The 26,736-nt window shown below is 42.3% G+C and overlaps 1 protein-coding gene across 1 annotated transcript; it reads right to left on the bottom strand.

The window, feature by feature from the left end:
• LOC120063812 (rho GTPase-activating protein 6-like) lies at window positions 1-26,736 on the bottom strand. Its single transcript, XM_039014122.1, has 10 exons — window positions 26,586-26,736; window positions 24,321-24,392; window positions 22,878-23,146; window positions 19,810-20,005; window positions 19,563-19,618; window positions 19,283-19,433; window positions 16,663-16,811; window positions 15,483-15,662; window positions 12,238-12,335; window positions 1-1,942 (listed from the first exon to the last, which is right to left on the bottom strand). Exons 1-10 carry the CDS (start codon window positions 26,722-26,724, stop codon window positions 1,642-1,644), a joined length of 1,611 nt encoding a protein of 536 aa, XP_038870050.1. The 5' UTR covers window positions 26,725-26,736; the 3' UTR covers window positions 1-1,641.

The following is a 26,736-nucleotide window of genomic DNA, read 5'->3' as shown; positions in this document are numbered from 1 at the left end:
AAGTCAATGAATTAATGACTATTACAATCAGTTGCAGAAGGCCACAAACATTAAAATGAGTTATAAAAAGCAAGTGACCTAAACAGTTAAGTTCAATATCACTATCAAAAAACACAAACAATCAATTTTCATTTGTTCGGCAATAGCTCCACCAAGATACAAATAACACAAAGACACTTACAGCATCGAACATAATTTGATGTCATGTTTCACTAAGAAAGTTGTATTTGATTTTGCTTATAACATATCTGCATTATATCTCACAGGGTGATATTACAATACAAAAACAAACATTACATGTAGGCTATTAGTACCAATACGTTTAGGATACATTCAGATTAATTCTCACATCATTGTTCTGAGTTGAAATAAAATTAAAAAACATAAAGGAAAGAAAATGTAGTATTTAGTTACTATGGGTAAACAATATTCAGATAGTCACATGTCAGTGATGCTAATTTGTGTCTCTGTTGAGGTACTGTCTTAGTGGCAAAATGTTGGAGTCAGACTTCTGAAATATGAAAACTGTAAGACACATCAAGAGTGAAATAACAACATTTACTCACAGACAATTGGCACATCTCAGTAAATTGAACCTACAATTTAGAGAAGGACAAAGTAGTTTGAGCGAGTGCGTATAAACATCACACCAGTGTCTCTGGTAGAGTGTATTGTCTGCTGATAGGAGCTGCCCTATCTGCCACATCTCCTTCTGCAACTCTGGGCTGCCTGACACCTTCCCTTCCAGAGGACCAGAGGAGGGGGTCGTAGGGGCCACAGTCTGGGGCCCAGGGCTGCTGCTGCCCTGGGGGGGGCAGTTGTGGATTCTGGGTGGGTCACACACCTAGGCTGGTGCGTGGAAGGGCAGAGGGAAGGTGTGGAGAAGTTCCTCTGAGCGGTCCAGAGTAGGAAGGGGGAGGCCTTCCATCCACCCTGCCGCCAGGCCTGCCTCTGAGGGAGGGACTGGCAGGCTGTCCCATTCCGCCCATTAGCGCAATGTCCTCTGGGCTGCAGCCCCCTGGTTGGCCCGGTGGTCGGTGAAGTAATAACAGGTCTGTACCCTCCAATCTCCGCCCTCTCTTCGTCAGAGGGCTACTGCTGCAGCAAGTCACTGGGGGGTGTGGCCTGCACTCAGGCATACCAATTGAGGTGTAAGATTATCTGACACGCTGTTTGCTGTTGTTACCTTGGTGACCGTCGAGTCCCTCCAATGAGCCACAAGAGCTGCATTCTGAAACGTCGCCATGGGAAACTGGGGGAAACCATGTACACATAATCAAAGTCTTATCTCCACCTAGTGAACATGTAATTTATTCTAGGTTGCAGGGTTTCAAAGAACAAAGAATGAGACATGCTATTCAAAGACAATGAACATACCAGTGATATGATGATCCATAAACCCTTTCCTTAGAGAGGAATGCCAGGCACCCCAGAAATGTTAGTCAGGTGTGTCTAATAGAAAAATCTGAAATATTCTTCATATTAAGCAGCAATATACAATACAGTGTATTAGTGGTATTTTCAGAGATGAAATGGCCAACAACTTGATCATTGGGCAGCTCCGCACCTCTCTGATTCAGAGGGGTTGGGTTAAATGTCGGAAGACACATTTCAGCTGAATGCATTCAGTTGTACAACTGACTAGGTATATCCCCCTTTCCCTTTCCTTTTCCCCTTTGCCTGTGGATGGTGAGTGGTACTGTAGCTGTCGCTGGGACAACCTTTGACGTGGCCCACCAGTGTGTACTGCTCGGAGACCTTGAAGAGCCTGTCAGAGAGGGGGCTGCTGTCCCCCTGGTCCTGGGAGAGCAAGCGCTCCGACAGCACTGGAGAGTTGATTTCATAGGGGGACACATCCGCACTGGAGGCCTTGTTGGAGTCACTGGAGCAGCGCCTCTCACTCAGAGAGAAGGGATCCTCAATCATCAGCAGGCCTGGACCACTATTGGAAAGAGGAGAGAGCCATTATGAAGAAGAATCTGCGCCCTAGTTACAAAGTATGCCATAATGTACAGATAAGTAGGGAACATTTGTAGTTCCACATAATAAAACAATTATAATTGATTAGTAAATCATGTATTCAATGTATTAATCATTACTCACACATTTGTACATGTTATTAACTTATTTAGTCAGACATTTATAAACAACTTTCAAAGTATTTAATAATGATTTATAAGATCATTCATAAGATGTTTAATATAGGCCTTTATAAAACAAATATTTGTGTGCGGTCTCATCTAAAGTGTGGGCTATTTATACTTTCAAAATACGTTATAAATGTTTGGAGTGACCAGTGTAATTTCTCACAAAAAGGAGCACATGGCATTGGTAGACATTCCAGCAGTACCTGATGCTCCTTAAGGTCTCAAATGGCATCTAGAACATACAGTATCAATGGATAAACAATAAGCACACAATACAGAGGATGTTTAAAACATTTTATTACAAAACAGTTACACTGTTGTAATAGGTTGATGTATAACTTCAGACACACTCTATGCTGAATACAAACTGTTTTTTTTGTCTGAAATGCTAACTTAAGCTTTCTCGTCAGTGACTTTTCTACCAAAATCAAAGTGTGGATTCCATTCACTCCTTAGAGCAGTGTAATCTTAGTTAACCCAAAACTAAAATCTTAATTTGGCATCATTTGATCAGCTGCATGACTAGGTTCTGGGTCCATACGTGTTAGAAATTGGGAGTTCCGAATTGCAAAGTCTCCAGTCTTGCAAAAGGAACAATACACACAAATCCCCAAAATAAAAATTAAGAAATATCAGAACAAGCAATGTCAGAATCTGGAATATAAATATACACTACCATTCAAAAGTTTGGGGTCACTTAGAAATGTCCTTGTTTAGGATTGAAAAGCACATGTTTTGTACATTAAAATAACATCAAATTGATCAGAAATACAGTGTAGACATTGTTAATGTTGTAAACGACTGGAAACATTGTGGCAGATTTTTTTTTTTTTTAAAGGAATATCTACATAGGCGTACAGAGGCCCATTATCAGCAACCATCACTCCTGTGTTCCAATGGCACATTGTGTTAGCTAATCCAAGTTTAGCATTTTGAAAGTGTCACGCCCTGACCTGAGATATCTCTGTTTTCTTTATATTTTGGTTAGGTCAGGGTGTGACGAGGGAGGGTACGTTAGTTTTTTTATTGTCTAGGGTTTTTTGTATGTCTAGGGTTTTTGTAGGTCTAGGTGATTTGTATGTCTATGGTGGCCTGATATGGTCCCCAATCAGAGGAAGCTGTTTATCGTTGTCTCTGATTGGGGATCATATTTAGGTAGCCATTTTCCCTTTGGTGTTTGTGGGTTCTTGTTCTATGTTTAGTTGCCTGTCTGCACTATTCATATTAGCTTCATGGTTCGTTTTGTTGTTTTGTTAGTTTATTCAGTGTTTATTCTTTTAATAAATATAGAATGTACGCATACAACGCTGCGCCTTGGTCCGATTCATACGACGAACGTGACAGAAGAACCCACCATAAAAGGACCAAGCAGCGTGTTCAGAAGGAGCAGACATCATGGACATGGGACGAGATTTTGGATGGTAAAGGATCCTGGACGTGGGAGGAAATATTGTCAGGAGAGGATCGCCTACCATGGAAGCAGGTGGAGATAGCGCAGGAGGAAAGGCGACGATACGAGGGGACACGGTTAGCACGGAAGCCCGAGAGGCAGCCTCAATAAAAAAGAAATTGGGGGGCACACGAGGAGATTGGCTGAGTCAGGTTGGAGACCTGAGCCAACTCCTCGTGCTTACCGTGGGGAGCGTGTAACTGGTCAGGCACCGTGTCATGCAGAGATGCGCACGGTGTCTCCAGTTCGCATTCATAGCCCGGTGCGCTCTATTCCAGCTCCTCGCATTTGCCGGGCTAGAATGGGTATCCAGCCAGGATGGATGGTGCCGGCTCAGCGCTCCTGGTCTCCAGTACACCTCCTTGGACCAGGATATCCTGCGTCGGCTCTGCATACTGTGTCTCCGGTGCGTCTGCACAGCCCAGTGCGTCCTGTGCTAGCGCCCCGCACTTGCCGGGCTCAAGTGAGCATCCAGCCAGGACGCATTGTGCCAGCTCTACGCTCCAGATCCCCAGTGCGCCTCCACAGTCCAGTACGTCCTGTGCCTCCTCTCCGCACTCGCCCTGAGGTGCGTGTCCCCAGCCCGGTACCACCAGTGCCGGCACCACGCATCAGATCTCCAGTGTGTCTCCACAGTCCAGTACGTCCTGTGCCTCTTCCCCGCACTCGCCCTGAGGTATGTGTCCTCAGCCCGGTACCACCAGTTCCGGCACCACGCATCAGGCTTCCAGTGCGCTTCCACAGTCCAGTGCGCTTCCGGCGACGGTCCCCAGTCCGGAGCTTCCGGCGACGGTCCCCAGTCCGGAGCTTCCGGCGACGGTCCCCAGTCCGGAGCTTCCGGCGACGGTCCCCAGTCCGGAGCTTCCGGCGACGGTCCCCAGTCCGGGGCCTCCGGCGACGGTCCCCAGTCCGGGGCCTCCGGCGACGGTCCCCAGTCCGGGGCCTCCGGCGACGGTCCCCAGTCCGGGGCCTCCGGCGACGGTCCCCAGTCCGGGGCCTCCGGCGACGGTCCCCAGTCCGGGGCCTCCGGCGACGGTCCCCAGTCCGGGGCCTCCGGCGATGATCCGCAGTCCTGATTCTCCGGCGATGATCCGCGGTCCGGTTACACAAAGGCAGAGGGATCAGCGTAAAGAGAGGGGGGGCTGCGTCCAGAACCGGAGCCGCCACTGAGGGTAGATGCCCACCCGGACCCTCCCCTATAGGTTCAGGTTTGCGTCCGGGAGTCCGCACCTTTGGGGGGGGGGGTACTGTCACGCCCTGACCTGAGATATCTTTGTTTTCTTTATATTTTGGTTAGGTCAGGGTGTGACTAGGGTTGGTACGTTAGTTTTTGTATTGTCTAGGGTTTTTTGTATGTCTAGGGTTTTTGTAGGTCTAGGTGATTTGTATGTCTATGGTGGCCTGATATGGTTCCCAATCAGAGGCAGCTGTTTATTGTTGTCTCTGATTGGGGATCATATTTAGGTAGCCATTTTCCCTTTGGTGTTCGTGGGTTCTTGTTCTATGTTCAGTTTCCTGTCTGCACTATTCATATTAGCCTCACGGTTCGTTTTGCTGTTTTGTTAGTTTGTTCAGTGTTTATTCTTTTAATAAATATAGAATGTACGCATACAACGCTGCGCCTTGGTCCGATTCATACGACAAACGTGACAGAAAGGCTAATTGATCATTAGAAAACCCAGCATCCCGGAGTTGCCTTTTCACTGTTGATGTTGAGAGTGGTGTTTTGCGGGTACTATTTAATGAAGCTGCCAGTTGAGAACTTGTGTGGCGTCTCTTTCTCAAACTAGACACTCTAATTGTCCTCTTGCTCAGTTGTGCACCGGGGCCTCCCACTCCTCTTTCTATTCTGGTTAGTGCCAGTTTGCGCTGTTCTGTGAAGGGAGTAGTACACAGCGTTGTATGAGATCTTCAGTTTCTTGGCAATTTCTCACATGGAATAGCCTTAATTTCTCAGAACAAGAATAGACTGACTAGTTTCAAAAGAAAGTTCTTTGTTTCTGGCCATTTTGAGCCTGTAATCGAACCCACAAATGATGATGCTCCAGATACTCAACTAGTCTATAGAAGGCCAGTTGTATTGCTACTTTAATCAGCACAACAGTTTCCAGCTGTGCTAACATAATTGCAAAAGGGTTTTCTAATGATCAATTAGCCTTTCAAAATGATAAACTTGGATTAGCTAACACAACGTGCCATTGGAACACAGGAGTGATGGTTGCTGATAATGGGCCTCTGTACGCCTATGTAGATATTCCATAAAAAATCTGTTGTTTCCATCTACAATAGTCATTTACAACATTAACAATGTCTACATTGTATTTATGATCAATTTGATGTTATTTTAATAGACAAAAATGTTGCTTTTCTTTCAAAAACAAGGACATTTCTAAGTGACCCCAAACTTTTGAACGGTAGTGTATATACATGTATATGTATAAAATGCTATTTATAGAAAATATGGATAGTATATGAATATCAAAGGTGTAGTTATACAGGATGAGTCTTGACTAGAATACAGTATATACGTATCAATTCTAGTCTTGAAGTGATGGTTATTATATCAATATTTGCACATTTTCCAACACCATTTCTTGCATTATAATTTGTTTTACCCCAATTTTGTGATATCCAATTGGTAGTTACAGTCTTGTCTCATCACTGCAACTCCTGTACGGACTCGGGAGAGGTGAAGGTCGAGAGCCATGCGTCCTCCGAAACACAATCCTCCGAAACACAACCCTGCCAAGCCGCACTGCTTCTTGACACACTGCTTGCTTAACCCGGAAGCCAGCCGCACCAAAGTGTCAGAGGAGACACCGCACAACTGGTGACTGAAGCCCGCCCGGAGGAGTCACTACAGCAAAATGGGACAAGGTAATCCCGGCCGGCCAAACCCTCCCCTAACCCAGACGACGCTGGGCCAATTGTGTGCCGACTCATGGGTCTCCCGATCACAGCCGGCTGTGACACAGCCTGGGATCGAACCCGGGGCTGTAGTGACGCCTCAAGCACTGCGATGCAGTGCCTTAGACCGCTGCGCCACTCAAGAGGCCTCGCTTAATATATTTTACCGACAGAAAAAAATCCCACAATGTAGAACAGACAAATTACCTGTCGCCATTTATAAAATTGTACTGAAACTTCCTTTTTACATTCCTGTGGATGAAAACATGGCTAATCTGAGCAACTGGGTGAAGACTAGGAGTCCCTCTACTATGAGTCACACTCACTGAAATACCACAACCTAACACAAATTCGGTGCCCTAGGATGCATAACGGCTTTCCCTAGCATTCTAGTACAACACAAACTTAGCACGTCATATCCTCCTTTCTATCTTCCCTGTAACAAAGACAACAATTTATTATTCCTCCAGTAAATTGAAGTTCACCTAGGCTCAACTAGACTGTGAGGGTGTGATTGTCCCTCAACCTTGTCTTCAGCCTCAGCAGCATGATGTCCAATCTCTCCAGCCACTGGCTGTCATTGATACCATGGGGACAGCTTCTATTGACTGTCTGGTGCACAGGTGACATGCCTACAGTGTCTGAGAATTGACAGTCCACCAGTGTCCTACAGACAGAGGGAGAGAGAGAGAGAGAGATTATTATAAAACAAATCCCAATTAAATTTGATTTGTCACATGCCTCATTAACAACAGCTGTAGACTAACAGTGAAATGCTTACTTATGGGTTCTTTTACAGAATTAAAGATAAAGGTCCTAAGCTTGGCGATGAGCTTGGAGGGGACTATGGTGTTGAATGTTGAGCTGTAGTCAATGAACAGCATTCTTACATAGGTATTCCTTTTGTCCAGGTAGGTGAGGGCAGTGTGGAGTGCAATAGAGATTGTGTCATCTGTGGATCTGTTGAGGCGGTATGCATATTGGAGTGGGTCCAATTGGACAATTTGTCTGTGTCTCTATTTATTTTTGAGCAAAAGTCGCCTATTACCGGTTAACGGAAACCCTGGTACATATGTATGGTCACTGTGGGGATGACATTGTCAACGCACTTATTAACGAAGCTGGTGACTGATGTGGTAAACTCCTTATTGTTATCTGACGAATCACGGAAAATATTCCAGTCTGTGCTAGCAAAACAGTCCTATAGCTTAGCATAAAAACTCTACTGGTAAATAGTATGTTATGCATCTTAGCATACAGTACTCTAACACAGGTGAGCAAAAACTAGAGATTTCCGTAACATTAGAGATCGGTCTTGACGATGAATAGAAGAACCAGGAAGATTTATATCTAGAGTTGAAGTGGGAAGTTTGCATACACATTAGCCAAATACATTTAAGCTCAGTTTTTCACAATTCCTGACATTTAATCCTAATAAAAATGCTCTGTCTTAGGTCAGTTAGGATCACCACTTTATTTTAAGAATGTGAAATGTCAGAATAATAGTGTGAATTATTTATTTCAGCTTTAATATTTTTCATCACATTCCCAGTGGGTCAGAAGTTAACATACACTCAATTAGTATTTGGTAGCATTGCCTTTAAATTGTTTAACTTGGGTCAAATGTTTCCGGTAGCCTTCCACAAGCTTCCCACAATAAGTTGGGTGAATTTTGGCCCATTCCTCCTGACAGAGCTGGTGTAACTGAGTCAGGTTTGTAGGTCTCCTTGCTCGCACACACTTTTTCAGTTCTTCCCACAAATTTTCTACAGGATTGAGGTCAGGGCTTTGTGATGGCCACTCCAATACCTTGACTTTGTTGTCCTTAAGCCATTTTGCCACAACTTTGGGAGTATGATTGGGGGTCAATGTCCATTTGGAAGACCCATTTGCGACCAAGGTTTAACCTCCTGACTGATGTCTTGAGATGTTGCTTCAATATATCCACATAATTTTCCTCCCTCATGATGCCATCTATTTTGTGAAGTGCACCAGTCCCTCCTGCAGCAAAGCAACCCCACAACATGATGCTGTCACCCCCGTGCTTCACGGTTGGGATGGTGTTCTTCGGCTTGCAAGCCTCCCCCTTTTTCCTCCAAACATAACGATGGTCAAACAGAACTTTTCGCACCAAAGTACGTTCATCTCTAGGAGACAGAATGCATCTCCTGCCTGAGCGGTATGACGGCTGTGTGGTCCCATGGTGTTTATATGTGTGTACGACTTGCCAAAACTATAGTTTGTTAACAAGAAATGTGTGGAGTGGTGGAGTTGTAATGACTCCAACCTCAGTGTATGTAAACTTCCGACTTGAACTGTATGTCCGCATTCAATCACGACTCTGAGAAACAATGAATATTATAGTTTTTTAGGTCCCGTTAATAGGATAGTCTCGAATGGAGCTAATCCAGTTTGTTCTTGCAGGTTCGCCAACAGACCAGAGGGCAATGGCGGTCTATTTGGTTGCTGATGTTGTTTCGTCAGGATGCCAGCTTGCCTGTCTCTCTTTCGCAGCCACTTCTTCTTTCGAGTCCAGGGGATTAGGGCCTGGTCCGGAGTAAGCAGAATGTCCAGAGCTGCCGACTTGTTAAAGTAGACATTTTCGTCCAAATCAACGTCAGTGATCGCAGTTCTGATGTCCAGAAGATGGTTTCAGTCATAGGAAATTATGGCACTACGTACATTAATTAAAAGTTACCAGCTAGACCAGGATGAATACCAGTCATAGATATTAGCTAACTATAATCATAAGGGTTAGGCTTCAGGCTTAGGTTACATTAATTCTTGCTTACTATTTTTAGGAATCATATCACATATAAACAGACACCTAATGAGATATCTAGCTATGTAGCTAGTTATCTAGCTAGCTAGCTAATAATTATATGGTTATCATACATTTTACTAGTAAAATAACAATCCTGCAGCAGCCGTCTCTTGGCTGTGGTAGACACAAACTGAATCAGACACTAGCCAGTTCATTTGAGCTCTTAGCTAATACCAATGACAAATGGTCTTTAAGCATTTTATTTTGTACAGTTACTGTATAAAATAAAATTTAAATAAAAAAGACAAGACAAGAGATGAGCTAAATCATGTAGGCTAGCTAGCTAGGTTGTCTCGTTTTTGGCTGACTGACTACTCGGCTTGTATCAGAAGTTCATTTCACAGATTAATTTCATCAATCGGAAAACATACTTGAAAATGTACAGATTATAATTACCCACATAAAAACAAATTGTAAACAGTTTCTTACCTTACTATTGTTATCCTGATCTCAATGACAAAGTTGTGAGAACTTTTAGGTCCAGTAGAGGCGAAGCGCCTCCCGGTGGCAGCATTCATTCACTTTCAGTCCCGCACTAAAACTCACAATTTGCTCAAGCCTGCCAATGGCACACTGGCGTCAGTCATTAATAGGGGCAATTCAAGAGCTCTACACATACCTCTAATAAACTTTTTTTTAAATAAAAATCCCCAAAATAGAGATGTTTCTATGTTAAATGCACATGTTTAGTATTAGTGGATGAAATACATTTCTTTGCTTAGCTTTACTTCCTAAAGTGTTTCCATTCCCCTTTAAGGGTTGCCCTATTGCCCGGGGCAAGTGAACTGAGCAGACGGCCAAGTTGAGCCGGCTCTAAAGTTGCTCCAAGTGTTTGTTTTTTTACTGAAAACAACAAAGTTGTAAGGAATTCCAATAGGTGTAGTCTAAAACGTCTCTTTGGGGTTCATTCCCATTGTTCAAGTGAAATATTATATGGCAATTATGGAGTTGGGCAAGTTGAGCATGCTCTGTGGCTGTCCCATTATGCAGGGTATTTTTAAACTGAAATCAACCAAACTGAAAATAATTTGAGATGGGGTGTCTCAAAACAAGTTCATAGTTTTACCTGCTACACTGGAAGTGTAACTTTTGGTCTGGGCGAGCTGAGCGCGAGCCACTTTATCCTTTTACTCCAGACTGAGATACTCTATATAGCGGTAACTGTACAGGCCACGCTAGCTTTACCCTCATGTGGGTGCTAAAAAGCTAGCAGGCATGCTAAGTAGTGCTACGTATCAACAGCCAATGTAAACCAATCCAGTAGGGATTGGAAGCTACAGTATGTTTGTCAACCAATCTAGTAGGGGTTGGAAACTACAGTATGTTGAGCTTCGATTGGTTCCTCGCACCACGATATCGCAGAAGATTTGCATTAAGTTAAGCTTTGCCCAACTTTAGTGCGGCCCTGTTCAGCTCCCTCGCCCATGCTCGCATCGCCCAACGGTCCCACCCACACTGCTCTCCCCTGCTTTCCTTCTATTGAAAATGAATAGGAACCCATTGTTTCACCACGCACAGCCTTCTCTAGTGTATATGCCTGAGTTGCGTGTCGAAATCTTGAAAATAGAACCAGAGCGTAATTTCACACTCGAGCAGCAGAAGCCCAGATTTTGTGGAAATTAATATGAGCGTCTCACGCTTGGCAAAAGTAACATGTCCGATGTAGCAGACCATTTATTTCTGATAAGAGAAAATGTGAATGTGATCAAATTTGGTTTAAATTCAAACTCCGGTCGGCTAGGCTACCGATGCCTTTTTTAATCCAAAATTATTGACTGGAATTATTCAAATCAACAAATAGTGATGACATACTGTAGGCTAGACTGTGTTAATACACCTGTAGCTTTTTAATTACAGATGTATGTGCCTGCACAGGGATGCAACATAAGGTGGGAAAATAAAATGTGAAAATAGCTGTTTACACGCAGAAGGTGGTAAATGGTCGGTCTCTTAATTAAACAACGGGGAGGAAGTAAAAAAAATAGTTAGACTATAAATACATAGTGTTACCACTTTGTTTTCACTAGCCAGATGGGACAGGACTATAGACATTAAAATAAGTAGATAGTGATAGCGCTGACATCATTCACGTATTCCTATGGAAAACTCCCGATGGCGCATGAAGCTGGAAGAATTTGAAGCTCGCCATATTGCTGAATGGGGCTGAATGGCAACAAGAATCATGGGGAAAGACGCCGTAACTAGCAATGGATCATGGTCGATGTAGTCGTTTTTATGCTGCCTGAGAGAGTCAACTGGGAGCGTCCTCGCAGCCTGCTGGCCCGTGTTTGGTCTGTTTCAGCACGTGGTCCTGTGTGACGACAACTGTCAGAATGGATCACTATTTCATTAGATATCTCAATTTGTTTAGTGAAATTCAAAAGAATTCACAGTGGGGATCGAACTTGATCATAATAAACCAATTTTAGAGCCAAAACGGCTGTTGAAATGTTTTTCTGACGATTGCAATTTACATAGGCTTTCTAGGGTAGACCGGGGCTTTTGGCACGCTAGGTTATTACACAATAGCTGACCAGCAGAGCTCATGACGTCGCGCACTGGTTTCTATAGACATGTGCTGTGCCCTACCTGCAATTTTCCTGAATCGGATTGGTCAAGACACACACTCACACTCACACACAAACACAGCACTCTGTTCAGAAGGCCATAGTGCGAGAATTGATGAAGAGGCAAGGCAAGTCAGTCTAAAAAACTGTTGGTCTACTTTGTCTCTGTTTTCAACACTTTTTGTCCCCCCAAAATATTAAAACAAATCAAAAGTGGTAGGGCACTGCCCCGTCACCCCCCAAATTGAAAAGTGCAGGGGCAAATGCCTGCTCGCCACACGTTTGCTGGTGGCCCTGCAGCAGCAAGTCCATATCTAAGCACACAGAAGGCCACACACTCACGAGTACTGAGAAGCCTTCCTCCGCAGTAGGTAATCCACCACATCAGGATCCGTCTCCAGCAGACTCATTAGAACCTCATTCTGCAGGTCAGGAGGCACCTGGGAGGGCCAGAAATACAACATCTTTAACTGGACGTCTGAATTTAACTGAGTTGGTACATCCATCTCATTCTGTGTTAGCTTAAACTGGATATGTACAGTAACTCCCTCAAGAAATCATCAGCTGCTCAGATGTAGGCCAACTTTTGAGCCAGATATTGACACAATAATGTACAGTGCATTCGGAAAGTACTCAGACCCCTTGACTTTTTCCACAATTGTTACGTTTCAGCCTTATTCTAAAATTGATTTTTTTTTAAAGATTCCTCATCAGTCTACACACAATACCCCATAATGACAAAGTGAAAACAGGTCTGTAGAAATGTTTGCAATTGTATAAAGAATAAAAAAACAGAAATACCTAATTTACATAAGTATTCAGACCCTTTGCTATGAGACTCGAAACTGAGCTCAGATGCATCATGTTTCCATTGATCATCCTTGAGATGTATCTACAACTTGATTGTAGAAAATTTCAATTGATTGGACATGATTTGGAAAGGCACACACCTGTCTATATGAGGTCCCATGGTTGACAGTGCATGTCAGAGCAAAACCAAGTCATCAGATCGAAGGAATTGTCCGTAGAGCTCAGAGAAAGGATTGTGTCGAGACACAGATCTAGGGAAAGGTACCAAAATATTTCTGCATCATTGAAGGTCCCCAAAAACACAGTGGCCTCCATCATTCTTAAATGGAAGAAGTTTGGAAGCACCAAGACTCTTCATAGAGCTGGCCACCCGGCCAAACTGAGCAATCGGGGGAGAAATGCCTTGGTCATGGAGGTGACCAAGAACCCGATGGTCACTCTGACAGAGCTCTAGAGTTCCTCTGTGGAGATGGGAGAACCTTCCAGAAGGACAACCATCGCTGCAGCACTCCACCAATCAGGCTGTTATGGTAGAGTGGCCAGACGGAAGCCACTCCTCAGTAAAAGGCATGAAATCCCACTTTGAGTTTGCCAAACGGCATCTAAAGACTCTCAGACCACGAGAAACAAGATTCTCTGGTCTGATGAAACCAAGATTGAACACTTTGGCCTGAATGCCAAGCGTCACGTCTAGAGGAAACCTGGCACCATCCCTACGGTGAAGCATGGTGGTGGCAGCATCCTAGATGAAAATCTGCTCTAGGGCGCTCAGGACCTCAGACTGGGGTGAAGGTGCACCTTCCAACAGGATGTCTTTAAGCATACAGGCAAGACAATGCAGTAGTGGCTTCGGGACAAGTCTCTGAATGTCTTTGAGTGGCCCAATCAGTGCCCGGACTTGAACCCGATCAAACATATCTGGAGAGACTTGAAAATGGCTATGCAGCGATGCTCCCCATCCAACGTGACAGAGCTTGAGAGGATCTGCAGAAGAGAATGGGAGAAACTCCCCAAATACATGTGTGCCAAGCTTGTAGCGTCATACCCAAGAAGACTCGAGGCTGTAATCGCTGCCAAAGGTGCTACAACAAAGTACTGACTAAATGGTCTGAATACTTAAGTAAATGTGATATTTCAGTTTTGTATTAATTAGCAAATATTTCTAAAAACCTGTTTTTGCTTTGTCATTATGGGGTATTGTGTGTAGATTGATGAGGGGGGAAAAAAATGTTATCCATTTTAGAATAAGGCTGCAACGTAACAAAATGTGGATAAGTCAAGGGGTATGAAATCTTTCCGAATGCATGGTAAATATGTACTCTGAAACACTAAATTACAAGAACTGATGCAAGAATGTCTCCTACGGACGATGTGTCAAGAGACTGATAATATCGCTCAAGATTTACAGCGGTTCATGTACAGTTTAAAGCTACTGTACCATATGTTAACGCATGCTCATTTTATATTATAGCTTAGATTAAACAATGGCCAAGGGAATGTTGTATAAGGGCTAACATGGTTTTGTGTTGGAAGGTCCTACAGACTAAGGTTAAGAAAAATAGAGCTAGGTTAAACTTATAAATGCATCATGAGCTAAATACAACTGTTGTACCCTATCAGAAACTAAAATATAAACTTATTTTACTCCAATGTTTTTAAACATTGTACATTTAAACAAATACTATTTATTGCCTCAAAATATACAAAAACTATAATTTGTATATCTTGGATGGTCAATCCTTGCTCTGTTTATGAATTTAAGAGTGTTTACATTTCTCCAGGTCCATCCCTCAGATTTTGCGGATTGCCTCTTTAAGAAAAATAGAGCTTGGTCCGAAAAGAGACTGTAATAATATTCCGTCAGAGTCTATACCTGTCTATCTAAGTAACATAATAAAAAAATCCCCATCAAAATCTGTCAGTTTAAACTAGAGATATCAGCTTTTTGCATGGGCTGCGTCTCAATCCACCGCATCCACCCATGTCGGCCTTCTGCATCTGCGGTGGAAGCTGGCTGAGCTACAACGGTGTTTGTCAGACCATGAGACATCCCTGAAATTGGTCTTCTCACGAAAATGTCTATAGCGTCCGAACGGTTTGGCCTACAAACTAATATGACCACTCAATGGAATGATGAGACTCTCACGAACATGATGGTGTTATGCTCTATGACCCCCACAAGTGTGATGGGACCCGTCTGAAGGTAACCTATACAAATTAATGGATTTATGGAGGTAGTTTTGAGATACAAATAAAAACATTTCCTGAGCTTTCTTATATCTTCTAGATAGGACAGACACGTCAAAACTTTATGATTTATTTTTTGACATTTAGGCATGTGTTATTCAATGCGTTTCTATGAGTAGGAAAGGCTAAATTCAATATTTTATCAAATAATGTTTTAATTAAAAAAATAATCCATGTTCCAAAAAGTGTTTGTTTATCCTTTTCTTAGACATTACAAGGACACGTACAGGAGTGAAAAACAATGGCACGAGTTCATTAGCCTCTCTGTACTGGGGCTTGGTTTAACGAGGCTTAAGTCTTCTCGAAAATGTATAAATGTCATGTTTACATTTCATTAGATGGAGCCACTCTATTAAGCTTGAGAATTCCCCTAAACACAATTCTTCCTGGAATGGGGACCAGTGACTAAGAGAGTTAAATTGTTTGTCAGCTGTGTCAATTTTTTATTCTGTCCTCTATCTACTGTGATAAAAGCTTTTTTTCCGTCCATTGGCACCATGTTCTAGTGTTTTCCATAAGTGATAGCTTACCATGAAGAGGGTCTCGTATGTGTTGATCATCCTCTGTACCACGCCTATGATGGCTGTACTCTCCTCGGCACGGGCAAAACTCTGCACAGCAAACTCCTTGTCCAAGCTCTTTTGCATGTGTAGAAGGTTCGGCCCAAAGACGGTGGCCAGGTTGAGCGATGTCATCTTGTTCCCTGTGATCTGAAGTGGACAATGCTGGATTTGACACTAAAACACTAAAAAGATGAGCATGGACACGCACGCACGCACACACGCACACACACACACACACCTTTCTGGGAAGCTCTCCTAACTGTGCTGGCATACCTAAGCTCCTTCTGCTCGGGAGGATTAAAGCTGTTATGCATCGTCACGAAATACCCAGTGATAACAGGATGAAGAAGTTTAAATTTATTTTATTCTGGCGGTCTGACCAGCAGCCCCTCAGCCTCAAAACTCACAGGCCTTGGTGCGTGATTGCAAGGAATTTTCCTCTGACCTTTTGCGATTACAGGAAACATTTCAGGATTATACTGAAAGTTACATTGATGGACGTAAATTTGAAAGATTATTTAAGGTGACGATGAATAAAAAAACTCAGATGACTTTTAAGTCTTTAAGTTGAATGAAGAATAACCACAGTTTTATAAGTGATGATTGTGGTAGCAAAGGAACACAATTCATGCACATGGCTGACTTGAAGGCTTCTCCTGTCTCACCCAAATGTGTACACATAATCACAAACTGAAAGGAGTGTGGGAATGAATTTGCACTTAACCTGCCCTGTCAACATGAATAAAGCCATGTCTGTCAATCCGAATCAGAATGTCAATGGATCCTCAACATTTACTCCACTCTGCTCTAGTTTCGGATGGCAGAAGTACTACTACTGCATGTTAATTAACCATGTATTCCGTGCTGTAATGTAAAATGCTGCCAGTATTTCAAAAGATGACTATGACCTTGTCATGGATATCAAATACCCAACATTGGATGTACTACTACAACATTCATCCATGAAAGTTTATTCCAGACGAAGGCAGAAAAGTACAGTAAATTTGAGCCATTTTATTAGACTACTGATATCCCAACCAGCGTTCCTGTCCTGTCCTGCCCTCCTGTCCTGCCCTGTCTTGCCCTGTTCTGTCCTCCTGTCCTGCCCTGTCCTGCTCTGTCATATCCTGCTCGTACCTGCCCTTACCTCCAGCCCGTCCCTGTCCTGGCTGTCCTTGGCATGGGCGGCCACCGTGGCCAGGAACTCCAGGAGGCGTTGCAGGGTGTCACTGTTGCAGGGTGGGAGCAGGTACATCAGCAGCTGCATGGTGATCTCCTGGTCTGAATGGTCCAGTACTGCAGAGGAGGACACGATAAACCTCATCACAATTCACTCTCATTCTTACAGCTACAGAACAATTTGAACTCGCTTAACGATAGAGATGTGTAGGAATTAGCTGAGCAAAATATTAGCTTTTTTATTAACAAACTTAAGTATTGTAGGAGTTACTGTACACCCTTCCCACATGGAGTTGATGAATGCTATGAGAAGTGTTGTGCTGAGAGTGTGGCAAAGCATTTGAGTTATACACTGTAGTGGATGTAGTGTACATGAATGTGGGATATGGGGCCAGCGTGGGCTGTTCAAGTTTTAACCTATTTAATCCCATCAGTCACAATAGTGACCATAAAGAACGTTTTCAGTTATAAGGCTCTAAAAATGTTACTGAATGATGTATCAATGCATTTATAGCAAATATTGACATGATAAAGGGTCTCAATGAAATATGTGCAGTGTCACATGTTTAGTGTAAATTGTCACATGACCAAGGCTGTTTACTTCCTGGTTGCACCATGAGAAGAGGATGGCTGCATCAAAGCTCCCAAACAAAAGGTTAGTAAAGTATGTTAACATAAAGATAGGACAAAGATTTTTGGTACACATCTTTAAGGTGTCTAGTATTTATATATGCATTTGCAATTACTCAACTTTGTTCAGTGTGGTCATAGAATGTGTAAACATGTTGACGGCAACAATAGTGACCGGCGGGATAACACAGGGCATCTAGGTATACACATACTTATACACAGACATAGTTCTTGTTCTACCTAACTTCCTACTCTGTTCTTTCTTTTAGTTTCACTTTGAGTCAAGTTCTGGATATGTTGGATCTAGGTGACTGCCCAGACAAGGCATGCAACATTGCAGTTATCCCTCAAAATGAGGAAGATGCTGTCCTCAGTGATTGTGAAAGCGATGGGTCAGATATGGACTATGAGGGGGAGACAGGCCATTTGCCAGCCAGGCTGTTGAATGCATATGCTTAACCTATGAAAACAGATCATGACAGGAACAATGTTATCAGTGATGATGACCTACCCCCACCCTCCCCCCACACACACCCCTCCACTATTGATAATGAAGAGCCAGGGGCCTCTATCCGCAGGGGGTCCAGACAGAAGAGCCAAGGGCCTCTACAAGCCACAGGGGCAGGCCAGAAGAGCCAAGGGCAAAGCTGCAGGTGGTCAACAATAAAGATGGAGTGTTCAAACAATCGAAGAGGCCTGCCTCCGCTGTGATTCCAAAACACATATTATTCAGCCCAAATGCTGCAGAATGTGTAAAACAAAGCTCCCCCAACCCAATGGATGTTTTCCTACTAATGTATCCACCCAGCCTAAGAGAGATCACCATTGAAATGTCCAACCTCTACTCCACCCAGACCAAGGACAAGCAACTGTATCTGAGTATGGATGAGCTCCTTACATTCTATGGGATCCTTGTCACATCTGGGTACAGCTCTGTTCCTAGAAGACACATGTACTGGTCACTTGACAGTGATGTACACAATGAAAGCATTGCAGAAGCAATGCGGAGAAATCGCTTTGATGAAATAATGGCCTCAGTTCATGTGGTTGACAACACAAAGATCACTGACGCCACATTTTTTAAGGTTAGGCTCATCTTCTCTGAGCTCAATCAGTCACACAAAGTCATGCCATTTCAGGAATGGCTGTCAGTGGATGAGAGCATAATCCGATACTATTGCTGGCATGGATGTAAGCAATTCATAAGTGGGCCGGGATATATAAGAATGTTGATGACTGCATAGGAGAAATATGTTAATTCAGAATACATCACAATATCTCACCTACTTTTCCATGAAAATTTCAAAAAAATAATGATTGATTATTTCAAAGGGTTACTAATGATTTAGATATTTTCTTGTCTGGGAAAATGTGGGATTAAATGGGTTAATGTCATGTGCACAAGCACAGTGAAATGCCTTTCTTGCAAGCTCCAAACCCAACAATGCAGTAATCAATATCAATGTAGCACTAAAAATAACATAAGGTAGAACAAAAACACACAATAAATAACATAAGAAATAGGAGTAACAGGAGAAAATAAGAAGCTATATACAGGGTCAGTTCCAATACCACATTTACAATATGCAGGGACACTGGAGTGATAGAGGGAGATATATATATAGGGGTAAGATGATTAGGCATCAGGATATGATAAACAGAGTGGCAGCAGTGTAAATTATGTATGTGATTGTGTGTGTGTGTGTGTGTGCGTGTAGAGTCAGTATAAATGTGTGTTCATGTTATGTGTGTGTTAGAGTGTCAGTGTGCTTGAGTGTGCATAGAGACAGTGCAAAATTATAAATAAAATACAAGGTTCACACATGGTGTTGATGAAGGCTATGTGAAGTGTGGCGGTGAGATTGTGTGTTATGTGTGGTATGAGGTTTGTAGTGTGGGTTTAGCAACATGTGAGTATGTGATGTGTAGCCAGGCAAGGTTGTGTGTGTGTTCCTCACACATGGTGTTGATGAAGGCGGTGTAGAGCTCCCTGGTCAGTAGGGGATCAGACATGTCCCTCAGGAACTCCTTGAGCAGCGCGGCCACATCATGGACACTGTGCTCCTCATCCAGTTGGATCTCCACACCCTGGTCACATTCCTCTCTCAGCTGAAGACAACAACACGACGCAACACAACATCCACCACAGTTTAACACTAGAAACATACTACGAATATCATAGTGTGTTTAATGCACACTCATCTACTTGTCAATCAGCATTTTCCAGTGAAACCTTACCTGCCGTACCCTCTTCTTTGAGCTCCCTACACGGAAAATGCCAATAGTCTGTAGACCTAAATTAAATGGCAAAATAGAGGACAAATTTGCTGTAACAACAGGGAAAGGGTGTAGATAAATCCAGTCACGATTAAATCCTCTGCAAATCATATCGTCTTCAGTGAATGATTTACATGAACGTCTGAGTTGCCTGACTTAACTCTGAATTGGGGCACAATATGCGTAAGAACGACTGCAGTATATGTACCATGTTTCTCCAGGTGCAGGCAGCAGCTCTCCACTACCCTGGGCACCTGTCGAAAGATGTGGTTGAGGCTGAGATTCTTGTCCCTCTGCTTCTTCTTGTTGCTGGATGTCTCGGCTGGCAGGGACAGCTGCAGGGCCTCCAGCAGACGAGACTGGTTGTCATCCAGGTCAGTGATGCAATCCACAGACATTCCTCCCTTGCCAGACACACACAGACACAGGGTTGAGTGAGTCAGGGGTTGGAACCGGTTCAGGGAACAGAGACGAAAACCGTAAAATAACAAACATTTTCGACGAACAGAACCACAACAGAGAACGAAAGGGATCTATACTGTTCCGGAACCGAACCATTATATTAAAAGCATAGGAACTGGTTAATAACGTTCTTTAACGTTCTGGGCATTGTTTTCCAGTCCCACAAAAAATGCTACAAAGCGCCTATGTAAAGCCCTCACTGTCACTCAGAAACTTATTCTAGTGTCTGCCTGCCTGCCAGCTGAAAATCTTTGCCACTTGCCAGTATCTGTCATTTTGTCTTTGATTGACATGCTTCAGCTATATTTCAGGATGACATTTTAAATGCTTCAGCTATATTTCAGGATGACATTTAGAACTTTAAAAATGTCATCCTGAAAATATAACTGAAGCATGTCAATCAAAGACAAAATGACAGATGCTGTGTGTTGGCTATCTGCCCCTCTCCCTCCCTCTGAAGCATGCATAGTCTTCTGAAGTTACAGGCCTGATTCAGAAATTAGGGAGAGAGATTTTTAATTAGAGAACAATTATGAACTTTTTCAATGCTAGTTAAGGATACTATAATTATCACGTTTCACATTGAATGTATTAACTACAAAAGATAAGATGTGATTTTATTTTCATTTTGGTGCTGCTCTGCACACAAAAGCTTGTCAGCTAGCTTTGGTCTAGCTCTCAATGTCTAGGCGGCATTATGTGTAATATAATGGAATGGAGAGTCATGATCAAGGGCTAGCTCTGGTCCAACGTTAGTTAGGCCATCTCTCTGAAGTTCAACAACATTTAAAGTTCCTTCAGAAAAGCTGCTCCTTCGAAGGCATAATTCTGTGGGCCTAAAAGATTTTAACCGGTTCAGAACTTTATTTTGCTGGCCGGAACAGTGGAATGGAACAAAACATTTTTGGGGGTTCTGTTCAGAACAAAACAATTGGACAATAATTTTGGTTAAAACCCTTGGAGTGAGAACAGTACCGACATATGGAGAGGTGATGGATAGCATACGGCGGCTAGCATAGCATCAAGTACATGGCATAGAAAGCTGGATTATATACAGTGGAAAGCATAGTGAAGTGAAGTGGGAGAATGGCCAACAGTATTTCTACCTTTGCCCCTCAAGTTGTAAGCCTCATAAATTCCAATTCAATTCTTGAATTTAAGTAGTAAACTGGATACAGAATTGCTTTTCAAATTTTATTAAAGTAAATAGAATTGAATTCAGTGGTATTCAAATGCCTCTTCTATTCTGTATTAGGTGTATTATATACAAATATACACTCAGTGTACAAAACATTAGGACTACCTGCTTTTTCCATGACATAGACTGACCAGGTGAATCCAGGTTAAAGCTATGATCCCTTATTGATGTCACCTGTTAAATCCACTTCAATCCGTGTAGATGAAGTAGAGGAGACAAGTTAAAGAAGGATTTTTAAGCCTTGAGACAATTGAGACATGGATTGTGTATGTGTGCCATTCAGAGGGTGAATGCAAGACAAAATATTTATGTTCCTTTGAACGGGGTATGGTAGTAGGTGCCAGGCATACCGGTTTCAGTGTGGCAAGAACTATAACGCTGCTGGGTTTTTCACTCTCAACAGTTTCCCGTGTGTATAAAGAATGGTCCACCACCCAAATACATCCAGCCAACTTGACACAACTGTGGGAAGCATTGGAGTCAACATGGGCCAGCATCCCTGTAGAACGCAATTAATTGAGGTTGTTCTGAGGGCAAAAGGTGGTTCAACTCAATATTAGGAAGGTGTTCCTAATGTTTTGTAAATAAAACATCAAACATTTCATTAAATACATGCATATCAAATATTGTTGAAACATTTTTTTTTTTACATGAAATAAAAAGTTGTTATAAGTTGTGGTTATTATATTTCATTAATCACATAAATTTAGTTCAATATGTGGAAAACACCAAATTTCCCAGAATGTATTAGTTTAACCCTGAAGTTGACCCTGAAGCCTTCAAAAAGAAGCAAAAACAAATTAAATGGTTGGTGGAAATATAATAGGCTATTCTAAGCACTAAGATTAAAAGAGTATATGAACATTGTTTTCAGAGAAAAGTTATATATTCTTTGGTGTCTGAAAGTGTGACCTGTCATGTTCAAGGAAACTCTCATGTTCTATGACTGAGTGGAATTTCTTTGAATTGCACTGCATTAAATTGTACTTCCTGTCAATCAAACAAAAATTCAGATTCTACATCATGTCACGTGTGGCCAAATCAATTCGAATTTCAACTCATGGGTTGAATGAGACTGAATTCCAAAATTCTGAATTGAGCCCACCCCTGCTAGCCAGCTATCTAAACTTGTACTAATCCTGGCCGAATTACTAACCAGGGACGCAGGAACCCTGACCTCCAGGGGGCTTACATAAATGTTGTTTGTCACTCACTCACTCTCACTCATATATTGTATTATGGTAGTCATGGAAAATAAGTCATGGAAAATGTGTACAATTTCAGGAAATTAGCTGTAAAACTGCACATTCTCCGCCCTATGGCAAAATGAGTAGAATTGCAGAAAATGTGCTTTAAACTGCAACATTTTCTCTATGCCCCATTGCAAAATGTATAGAAATGCAGAAAATGTACTTTAAAAACAAACACATTTTTCTGTCGCCATCAACAGTGGCCCACTAAAATGTTTTGCCAGCAAGGTAGGTGGGCCCCTCAACCAAATCTTGCTTAGGGCCCCCAAAAGGCTAGGGCAGAACCTGCATATCTGGGTGTGTAACAGAATACATTCAGGCTTCTGATATGGGTTTGTGAGAACAGCCCACACATGTAAAACCTACCCTCCTGTGTGTGCGTGGTGGTGCCTCAGGCGTGTTGGGCAAAGGGGACTCATTGGGCGTTTCGGAGTTGGAGCTGAGGGAGGAGTTGCTGCTGGACAGCTCCTTGTCCTTAGTGCTTCTCCGGGAGGTGAGGTGCAAAAGAGAGGACACCAGGTCAATGGCGTCACGGTGCTCCTCTCGCTGGGTCTGGAGCTCCTGACGCTGCTTCTGGGCACGGTCGTTAGAGATCACCTTCGACAGCGTTATACCGAATGCCTGGGGCATAGACTCTGTGGTGCAAGGGAGGGACAGAAAAACAAAAGTTAATCTTCATCATTAGCTTCAATTCAATCATAAATCCATACACTTGCTTCACAGTATTTTATTTTATTTAACCCTTACTTTACCAGGTAAGTTGACTGAGAACACATTGTCATTTACAGCAACGACCTGGGGAATAGTTACAGGGGAGAAGAGGGGGGATGAATGAGCCATTTGGAAGGGGAAAACAAAGCAACATCTACCTTATGGGGATTATGAAGTAACATCTACTGTAACTGTACTTGTCAAAAAGCCTGCATGACTATAAACCATGCCTGCTTTTTTGCCTTCTTTAAATGTCCCATAGGAACTCTAATTGAAGAAAAAAAAATGACACTATAGGTTCTTGGGGAAATGTAGTGTTTAATCTAAACAATATCCCCACTATGTATCCACTATCCTGTCAGGGGACACATAGATAGGGATTCTTCTCTTTAAACACGGAGAGAAAAGGAAAAGAGAGTGAGAGTTGGATAGGGTTGGCCATGCCCGAGGATAGGCTGTGATGACTGAGCCACCTCTCAAGATTGTTTTTGTTATTTCCTTGACCGCGCAGCCGACAGAGAGAACTCACATTCCTGTGAATGAACATTGTTGCAGGGGGCAGGGCAGCAGTCGACAGTGCAATTATTGAAGAAGCCCCTTCTACTGTATATTTTCCCTGAGAGCTCGGCAGGTAGAAACAGCTGAGAATGCCTGCTCCAGTGAACTCCAGTGAAATGGATCAGAGAGTGAGTTTTCCACTGTCAACGGCTGGCCAGGCCAAAGTGTGAGAAAACAGATCCCAGCTGGACAACAACAACCCACTGGGAACAGAAGTCAGTTGAATGTCTAGTTTGGATTCACATTTGTGAAATCACATAATGTGAACATGACATTTACATAATGTGAATTCAATGTGAAATCAACAAAACATGTCACTGTCATTGGATTTAGGTTAAGAGTTGGGTGAAAAAGAGATACAATTCCTTTACGTCGATGACTTTTTGCAAATCCAATCAGTTTTCCATATTGAAATTACGTGGAAACAATGTTGATTCAACCAGTTTTTTTACCAGTGGGAAAGGTATACAGGACTCAGTGACTATCCCACAGCCTTGAACTAAAAGGAGCCATGTTAATCTTCACTGGGTCGGAAAGTACCTTTTTCCTTACTCTTCTCTTTGGCCAATGAATCCAACTTCCTCCTGAGTGACTTCTTATGCTTTTGACCATCTAAGAAAAGAAAGAACACAGATGTTACGCAAGACTTCCTAACATTCTACCAGATATTACCATACTTGTAACATGTCACTTCGTGACTCAATATTACATTTCCATATACCAATGTATCTCATCACAATCTGAAAGAGGCTTCAAAATCCCCTTAAACAGACAACCCTAGCATAAATCATGTCATATTTAAAATGTGGTATGTGAATCCTAATTAATAGTCTTCTCTCAATAGCACTATGGAGGTCATACGTGACTTTCCACACAAAAACATGCCTGCCTTTACTGTCTTACCTAACTCTATCCATATGTAGACAGGGTGATTTTAAAGTCTGCTACTTTTCAAATTACATTTAATGTGTTTTTCCAACAGTTTATATTTGTTGCTATGGTTGCAAAGCTACTGGTAATTTGCCAAAGTTAACAGAAACTTCAGTAATTCTGGTAATTAACAGAAAATCTATCGTATCTTTGGTAATTTATGTAAAAATATAGTGTTCATTTGTTATATCTGTGTCCATATTGTCCATGAGTTTCTAGTAGATAGATCATAGGTTCAAGAGAAAATAGCCAAATGAATGTAAAAATAATCTTATGGTATTATTTTCAATTAACTCTTCCAACTATTGTATTTTTTTCACAACTGCCATCAGTTTGACAACAAAACATAAACCACAAATACATACTGACATAGTAAAATAGATTTAAGTTTGTAAAAATAAAGAAGGAAAAAAAAGTTTATTTCGTGCTGAAACTTTTATTAAACACCAATGGTTTACATTTTTCATTCTATTTTTTTATTTCATAATCATGTGATAAACCACATGTGATAAGGCCACACAGAGGATTATTACAGACCCCTGGGATCATCTCAACTATTCAAATGAGCCACTAGATATATTGTGATATATTACATACAGTGTTAGGATCTTCATTTGAGCCAGTTTGCTACAGAAGGAAAATAATCCTGCAGCAACACCTCACAGCACAACGCCTCTCCCCCATGTGACCTACTTGTTGTGTGTATGTACGGACATGTATATGTAACTGATAGATGCACACACACACTACATGTTAATATTTAAAAATCTATGTAAATTGTAAATTATTTTGTCTGTTATATCTTTTACGTTATGTGTCAGACCCCAGTAAGACTAGCCGTCACCATTGGCGTCAGCTAATGGGGAGCCTAATAAATCAAATCAAATTATAAGTAATGGACATTTTTTGTAGGGTTGATATATTTTTCTTTAGGGACAATCAAGTCTGGCATTTTATAGTGGAAATGACAAACTTTAGAAGCCTTTTTAACCCTTGGCCTACAATTTCCGTGCCCCCGTGGAAATCTAATTAACATAATACAAAAATCCACATAAAAATCTGTCTGCTTAAACTAGAGATATCTGGTTCTTTGCATGGGCTGCGTCTCAATCCACCACATCCGCTGACATCGCCCTGCCGCCTCTGCGGTGAAAGGTGGCAGAGCTAGAGCGGTGTTTGTCAGACCATGAGACATCCTGAAAATCGGTCTTCTCACAAAAACATCTGTAGCGTCCGAACGGTTTGGCCTACACACTAATATGACCCCTCTGTGGAAAGCTGAGACTCTCACGAACACCAGTTTAAACGTTGAATACACTACAGGTTTGCATTTCCTGCTCAGCAACAAAAGAGTGATCAAATTGAGATCGTATATCTGTAAAATCCTTGAAAGATACCAAAATTGTGGTAGATTACTGGTAAACTTTGAAAGTTTCCAGTAATCTACCCTCCCTTTGCAACCCTATCTGTGAGAGGGCCCGGCTGACAAGAAACAGACCAGGAGTTGAACACATACAACCTCACACCACGGCAAGACTGTTGAAAAATATATACTTCTAGCTACATACAGTACTTTCAAATTACCTTCTTCTATACAAAAAGTAATTGAATACACAGAATAAATTGGGTAAAAAATGGTTTTACAAATTTCTGTCTTATACCAACACTAAACATGCAGGATTAACTAGAAATTATACATTACATTCTGTTTTGGTGTTAGTGTCTGTTGAGTAATATTTAGACATGTTGTAACAAGAACTTCTCGCCAAGGGCCTGGCAACAAATAGCTTTGCTCACTGTATGGGAGTCTGAAGGGAGGAATCAGGAGATAGTGGCTGACTGTTAGATGGCTTCCAGGCCTGAGTAGTAGAGTACCTTTAGGGATGGTGATCTGGCAACCCAGGTCGTAGTCCTGGAGCAACCTGCTGAAGGCCACTTCCTGCAGGCGGACTCTCTCCAACTCTGAGAGGCTCTGGAGGGGCACCGGCTTCAGGCGCACGCTCAGCCCTGACATGCTGTTCCATGT

The sequence above is a fragment of the Salvelinus namaycush genome, chromosome 19 (genome assembly GCF_016432855.1).
Source record: "Salvelinus namaycush isolate Seneca chromosome 19, SaNama_1.0, whole genome shotgun sequence".
Lineage (NCBI taxonomy): Eukaryota > Metazoa > Chordata > Actinopteri > Salmoniformes > Salmonidae > Salvelinus > Salvelinus namaycush.
This window is presented reverse-complemented; position numbering and strand designations above follow the sequence as displayed.